Source organism: Loa loa, assembly GCF_000183805.2.
Source record: "Loa loa unplaced genomic scaffold supercont3.491, whole genome shotgun sequence".
NCBI lineage: Eukaryota > Metazoa > Nematoda > Chromadorea > Rhabditida > Onchocercidae > Loa > Loa loa.
Genome location: NW_018108671.1, coordinates 27,906 through 36,308, shown reverse-complemented (window position 1 = coordinate 36,308; position 8,403 = coordinate 27,906). Strand labels below are relative to the sequence as shown.

The 8,403-nt window shown below is 33.6% G+C and overlaps 1 protein-coding gene across 1 annotated transcript in view; it reads left to right on the top strand.

Moving 5' to 3' along the window:
• The first annotated feature begins 2,180 nt into the window (after nt 1–2,180).
• Nucleotides 2,181–8,403, top strand: part of LOAG_18752 (CBR-PQN-47 protein) — an 18,824-nt gene continuing 12,601 nt past the window's right edge. The window contains exon 1 of the mRNA XM_020451414.1: nt 2,181–2,263. Coding sequence (XP_020304804.1) covers nt 2,218–2,263 — 46 coding nt within the window. The 5' untranslated portion in view covers nt 2,181–2,217. The remainder of the gene's footprint in view (nt 2,264–8,403) is intronic.

Sequence of the window (8,403 nt, the reverse complement as noted above, 5' to 3'; positions counted from 1 at the left end):
AAAGTTAAAGTTAATTAGGATTTGAACAGTAGATATTCTGGAACTTAAATTTTGAATGCTCCAAATCAATTCAAGGATTTATTTAACATTTTCAGAATTAATGTCATTGTTATGTCACGCTGATTGGATGTGCATTCGAAATGACCAGAAACTTACTTAATAACCAATGCATTATTATGCCACGTTGATTAGATGGACATTCGAAATGACCTAAAACCTACTTAACACCCAATGGATTATTATGCCGCATTGATTAGATGGACATTCGAAATGTCGCGTTGATTACATGGATATTCGAAATGACCAGAAACCTATTTAGCACCCAATGGATTACTATACTACATTGATTAGATGGCCATTCGAAATGATCGGTAAACTTACTTAGCATCTAATGGACGCATTAAAAAAAAAAAAAACATAAAGTTCTGATAGTTGGTTATACGAGGTTTTATGTTTACTAATCTATAAAAATACATTTGAATGTTAACGATATGAATGTTGCGATTATTTAAAGTCAAATTTAAATGCCAAAAACGAAATTTGACAGTTTGCACGTTTTAAGACTGCGTAAATGTGTAAAAGTAAACATAAATGTTAAGGATGTATAAAATTACATTTGAATAATATGGTTGTTTAAAGTTAAAAAAAAAAAGACGAAACTTGACAGTTTAGAAAAAAAAAACAAAATAAAAACGAAATTTAACAGTTTGCATGTTAGGACTGTGTAAATTTGAAACTTTTGTTTGCCTTGAGAAAAAAAAAGGGGTGATATTTATCTTTTCCTCTTTTTCTAACCTTCTTCAAAATGTAAATGTTCAAATAGATAGCTTCAATTAATTCTAGCATGTAAAACATATCCATATCCACATCCATTTACCGTCCCAGAAAAAAACTCAACTTTTCCAAAATACTAACATCTGGGATTTTTAGTTGCATGGCGAACCTTCGTCATATGCCATCCGCGACGCGTAATGTTTAATGCGCACTGTTTTTTTTTCTTGTCCGTAATTTCAGGGTCAGAGCGGTGTGTAGTGCTGTGATAGTAGTGAGGGTCAGAGGTTGTGTGATATATTAGCAATAACAATGACATACTTATTGTAGTGTACTTCTCCTATGATGTGTATATGTACTGTGACAAGTGAGGGTCAGAGGTTACATGGTATTTTATCAATAACTATGATATGCTTATCATCTGACGTGTACATGTATTATGACAAGTGAAAATCAAAGGTTATGTGATACGTATTGTAGCATACTTATTCTATGACATGTACACAGTGTGTACTATGATCGAAATTTTCTGCAGTGCCTTCAAAAAAGTGCGATATTTTTTGCTATGGTGGCATAAATGCAGCATATTGTCTTTCGTATAATGTATCGTGAAGTTTCTTTAGTTCCTTTACTAAAATGTGTTTGCGAAATATTTTTACTTCTTTCTGAAAGTAGGTTGTATTCGGTTATCCGGATCAAGAACAAAACATTTCCGGATGGAACAGAAAATCGATTATATTTAAAAGAATCATGTGGATCAGAAATGGAAAGGGGGGGAAAAATGTGATAATTCAGGAAAGAGCAAAATTCCAGTCAATAGATTAGGAAAACCTTGCTAATAGTTATGTTTAACTATATTCGAACTGTTTGAAACTGGGACGGAAAACAGTATAAGTCGGTGTTTAAAGAAACAAAGAGGTTATTGAGAATTGTGAGGAATAAGTAATGCTTGTCTATCGATTGACAAGTCATTTCCTTATCACTGTTCCAAATAGTTTACAAATTTTTGCCATTACGAATCATTTCAAGTATCAGTATAATATATGCATGTACATATGACAGCACTGAAAAGCATTTCTTTTGCTCCCTCCATCCCTGTTTTGTTCTCCTATTACCGGAACTTGCTTAATAAATCAAAAACAAATCGTCCAAACAATTTTCAAATTACTCAATTGGTGTTTTAAAATGGATAAGAGGCGGCACTAACCCATGTCTTTTTTATGTTTTTTTTTTTAAATGAAGTTTAATTTAGTACCAATACGTTTTGCGTTCGACCTCACTGAAGTGAAGATGAAGATATACCAGGATTTTTCCATAGTTTTATTGTTCAGTTTATCGGTTTTTCTTTTGCGGATAAATTGCAGCATCTTTTGTTATGAATGATATTTTCTTAGCTAATTTATCTATCTGTTACAGCATTTTGTAGAAAATAAATGATGTTCGACGATGGATGATTCCGTGTTCAGGAATATTGATGGCAATTGCTTTGAAGGTCTGGATCTTATTTTACATTTTATCCAAATTTTTTTGGAAATGAAAAGATTTCTCAGGTATTGTCGTATCATAAGCCAACAATTTCAATTTCAGCGAATAATTAATATTGTTCACTCTGAAACATGGTCTTTTTGCAGTCTTATCTTCCTTGATAATCAGTATATTAAATCTGTGGTTATTTCAAAATTATTTGATAACATTTGGAAGAAAGATTAAAATTGAATTAGAATCAGTGGAAAATATTTGAAAATACTACTGGAGAAGATTCTCTGTGTAATTTTCTTAATCACCACTCTCGCGACTTATTGTAAATTATTATGTATAGTATGGTTTTGAAACATTTTGAATTTTGTTTTTGGGAGCTACGAATCAAACTTTTCTGCATGATCTACTCGGTGAGTGGTTCACGCCTTCCAGCTTTAGCCAAGACAACGATAATGTCATTTTTTCTTATTCGAAACTTTCGGAGATATGTTCCGCTGCTTTCATATCCTTATTTGAAGCATATAGTATTTCCACATGTAATTATTGAGATGTAAAGCCTACAAGTTCCTAGCAGGCGACCATTGATACTGTGCAAAAAATGGAATTATTGGCCCACATTATACATAGTTGTTTTATTCCTCTATATCAGACATATCTCAGCCGCATTACTTTAACATGATATGGACATAACAGCGATTAAGCCGTCTTGCAGCGTGGACAAGTTTTAAAGACTAAAAAAATGCCCGAAAAGTACTCTTGTATGTTTACAGTATAACTGAATTTTAAACATTACTAACGTAATTAATGGAATGAGCCGATTAAGCGGAACTATTTCGTGCTACGGTTGCTAGCCTTTTTCTGATGGATGGTTTGATGCATACAGTCTTCTGCTTCCTAAACTTTCAGTTGTACGCAAAAAATACCTAAATAGCTGTGGTAAATCATTTTGTTCGATAACAAATTTTTAGAATTTTGGAGCAAAAATGACCTTCGGTTTGTGTAAGATTTAAAATAAATTAGTTATTGTGTTGCTTGCCCGCGTTTTATTCCGCTGAACCCTTACTCTTTCCTTTTTTCTTTTTTTGTAAAATTGAGGTCAGCTGTGCAAATCCAGCCGTTCTTTCACATTTTCCCCTCTCTGTTTGTTAGAAGTGTTTGAAAAGTTCCATTTTTTCATCTGTTTGTTCAGTTTTTCTAATTTAGATCGAAAAATTCATCGAGAGAAAATCTATAATATTAGCATAGGGTAAAGAAATAATTAATGTTGAATAAACTAGCTAACTATTAAATGTTTGAGGGCTGTTCCAATTTTTCCTGCTTATCCACAAGTAAATGACTAAAATTTCTGTTTAATTTTTCTAATTTGAAGTTCTAATTTTTGGAAATGACATGCGGATAAGTCACATTGCATACGAATTCAAAGACGGAATGGGAACGATATTGCATTGAATATGTTACGTTCAATTTCGGAGCAGTTCTAGCTATTGTAGCTAAGTTGAATGTTCAGAGAAATACTGATTTCTGATAGTCGAAATTATAGGAAGGTTGTAAAGGAGATTGCGAAAGATGAAATTCATTCACATAAGCATAATTTGCATATCCAGAACGACAAATTCATGAGTCACGGTATTTTACTTCTCGGGATGATCACCAACATTCTAGAACGTAGTTATAAGACGAATCGTGGCATAGATGGAAGGCACGTAGATTTTCATTTGTGTATAAGCTAAAATCTTCATCAAAGATATATATATATATCCCTTAGAAACTTCCATTTCAATTGTTTCTTTTTAAATTGAATGAAAATTAAACGAAAAAATCTGTTTCTTGTCATTAAATGGCTGGTGTGTGGCAAAAGTGGCAAAATAAAGAAGAAAAAAAGCGCGATAACGAAAAGAGTAGGAGTGGGGGAAAAAGCGGGGTTAAAATTCTAGTAGATTTTTAAGAAAAATATCAAAAATTAATCATTTGATTGGCGAAAATGCCCTTAGAGATTTTGTAGATTACTGATAAATTTGGGTGTCACTAGTTTCAACATTCTGAACTTAAATTTCTGTCTCATTTTTTTTAACCTTGTTACATTTTTGATATTTCATTCTCTATGACAAATAGTACTTGCTATTTCATGCATAGTCTGATGAGAATTGTGTTGTCGGTTGATCTGTTTATTGATTGGTTATTTTCTCGATATATCGGTTTGTAGATATATGGCATAATGAAGTGACAAAATGAATAGCCACATTGATAGGGAATTCTGAAAGTGGGCCAGGATAAATGGACTGAAATTATGGAATTGAAAGAGCCTAACAACATGCATTAGATGTAATATTTACTACCCAAATATATATATGTCTGTGAGCTTAGTTGTGTAAATGTATGTGTATATGTGTGTATGTACGTGTTTGTGTATGTGTGAGCTGTAGTGTGTTGATTGAGAAATATACGAATGTATTATTGGTAGGGGGCATTGGCGACAGGATCACAGGCTGGTACGGCGAAAAGGGACGAGACCTTCCAAATTGTAGCATTAGTTGGAGAAGGAAGAGGAGGATGATGTTGGATGAAATAGCAAAATCGACTTTTCTCGACGACGTTTTGAACTACACCGGTACCAACCCCTTACACACTTAGCACCAACAATCACTGTTGATCATCCCCTCTTCGAAGATTGATAGAAATTCCACATACAAACGAACAGGCAAACAGACACACATATGCAGCCATACACCTATACGAATTTCGTTTTGGGTATTATTACGAACTACAGCTACAAGCGGATACGGAGCAACTAACTCATCGGTAAGCCTTCTAGGATATCACCGAAATTCCGAGTAACTGTGAAATCTCAAGATATTAGCGAATTTTCAACTAAACTCACTGAGAAACTTCCCAAGGTATTACCGAAATATCGATCTATCGAATCGGTTATATAGAAGTGTGTGCTTTGGATAATCCCAGGAGATACGATTGAATTGGATTACTGCTCAAATGTTGTGGTAGTTTATCTAAGTTGTGATATCGGGAGCTAGGATATCTATCCATTACGTATTCAGAATAGCAACTCTCGAATTACTGCAGGTATCATTAAAATTGGTGACAAAAAGTGAGGAAAAAGCAAAGAAAGAAAAGGTGGAATCAGTAACGAAACCTATTATCGTTTACGATCGCAATCGGTATAGTCATCATCGTTCGTCACCGATCAGCACTAATCATCACCATCATCGATAGCTATTGCTGCTATATTTCTACGACATCATTGACGATACACCAAATCCATCCCAGCACTACCATCCTACTACTACGACTATCGCAATCATCATCACCACCACTACCGCCGATCTACAGATTTCGTTGTCACTGACCACGACCAACTATCACTATTGCTACCATTGCTACTACTATCATTACAACTGGTAACAAATTGAAAAACTAAATTGATCTCATCTGATTGTCGGGCTTTCTTATCATCACGAATCGGTGTCTTTCTACTATTTCCCATGAAATATTGCTCCTAGTGATAACTATTGCAACAACTACTACAGCTATAATAACAACTATAATAGAATAATAATAGCAACAACGACAACTACTACAACAATTACAACAGCAGCTACAACAGCAATAATAATAGCAACAACGACAACAGCTGCATGGCTAAAAGGCGGACAGTTTATTCAAAAGGTGGAGATTGATTGGTTGACTGATTGATTTATGGATTATATTGGTTAACTTGAAAAACACCTAATCATCTTATTTGTCAAGAAAACAAGTATTTCATGTAGATATAGGGGGCGGATAGTTTTCTCATTTTTCCTTAATTAATTTGATGGGTTAATTTGATAAAAGGATGGAATAGAGGAAGAAGTAACGGTTTATTATCGAACAATTCTTTCCTTTTTTGTTTTTCTAGCAAATTTTCCTAATTAATCAGTGGATTAGATCCGATTAGATTTCATTGTATGTTTTATTGGTCATTCAACTTTGCTGTAACAGTTCACACTGATGTCAGATGGGAAGTGGTTTCTGATTACAATCTACTTTAGTAACAAGGTGGAAGAAGGAGAAAGGGTAAATGTATGACTCGGAACTCTAGACATAATTAATTCTAAGGTCGTGTTCACTTCATTCGACTTTTTCACTAATGATTGATTTGACATGATCAGAAATGGAGCGAGAAATCAGGAAGGTTCTTGGAAAGCCGAATCGGTGGTATTTGCAAATTTGATGATGGTTCGAAATTGTTGGAAAATAGGGAGAATAAAACACTATTCGAACATTAAATTTGATGGGTGGAATCAGTAACTGGGAGAAAAGATTATCCTCACAAAGCATTCATAAATATTTGATTTTTTGTACTTGATATTTGTATATGTATTTGATGTTTGAAACTTTCGATTATTAATTCCTGAAGCAAGATTTAAGAAAAACCAGGATTTCCCAAAAATATAAGAAGGTTAGGGCTATTATTTGTTCCTGTATTTTCCTGATCCATGATTTTTTTTTCCTGATTTTTTTTTTCTCTTTGCAATCTTTTTTCATCTAGGGATCTTTCGAATTATCCAGTCATTCGACACATCGATGTAGATCTAACATTGATATGACCTCAGTTTGAGCGAAAATTTCATAATTTCTTGTAATTTTGATCGAAAAGAGATTTTTTCCTTTTTGTGATCATTAACAAAAAGGTAATTTGGATGAATTAGTCGTAAACCCGTGTGAATGGAGGGTGACCCAGTTTGTTCAATGACCACCGCCCTAACTGAATCCTCACCATATTTTCGACGACTTTTTTTTTTTTGTAATACTTGTAGTGAAACCATAAAAGAATGTTAAAGCGCATCAGCGCGTGGTCGATTTATATCGAAAATTTCGTTAAATTTAGATGTAGAAGGGAAAAATGAAATAGAAATCGTTTTTTTAAGCGAAACCGAAGATTGGATGTGCCATTTACAATTACTGAGAATCACTGTGGATTGGAAGGGTCTGAACGAGGACATTATGAGAATTACTGTCAGAAATTTTTTTTAACGAATATTTTAGACTTTTCTCCTCCCAATGGATATGGTTCAATATGAATTGATACGAAATAAGATTATCAGAAGATGGATAGTTATGATCGAGAAGTGACGTTTGAATTGAGTAAACTATAGAGGAGAGCGTAGTCGTACTATCTCAACAAATTGTAGATGTTAACTAATAACTTTCAAGATAAAGCAGTGGGACTATTTAGAAATTATCTCTATCACCATATCATTCACGTGCATTTGATTTTGAATTTCAAAGAAAAAATCCAGACTAATGTTTTATGCATATATCTGCGTAAAACTATAGATATTTTCAACTCAGGTTGCATGCCGAAGATTGTCATCTTTGCAAATAGTAACGATTTCCACAAACAAATAATCGGCAAGGACTACCGTTGTTGACGAGAAAACTGAATGAGTGGCGACTATAGTAGATTTGATGACTTGGTGGCATAGGTTAAATATCAGGATCATACTGTATTGTACTGTATGTAGTACAACTGTACTATATTGTACTATATTTGCACTATATATATATGCGTTCGTAAAAGGAAGCAAGACTTGCGTGTCGTAGATCAAATTTATCCATGTCCGAATTTAATTTTATTTCATATAAAACTACGCATTAACAAACAAAAAAAAAAGTGGTAAAGGAAAAAAAAATAGGTCGTCAGGTTGATATCAGTTACAAATAAATAAGCAGTGTATCGAGGAAAGAAGAAGGAAACATTTGTAAAGTACGAACGATTGTTCGAAAAATTAAAAGCCGGAAAGAAACAATCGTAAAGTGCGACGATTGTTTAAAGTTTGGGAAATGGCTATTACTCAATTTTTGTGATAAAGATTCAAAAAACTGCAATTTTTTTCTGCTTCAAGATTTGCTATGCTAGATATGTCAATTGTACGTTGTGTAGGCATACATCACAATTTTTGGGCGTAGCATAAATTTACTGGGTACCTTAGTTGTATGGTATATTATGAATGTCAATGTCGGTGACATACATCTGTGCATGCATGTAAGGCACGTAGTACCAAGTTATGTGTGCATATATATGATATGCATGACAAAATGCGAAGCAAATTAAGTTTATCCATACTGCATTAGCTTCAGGTCAGAACAAGAGAATAG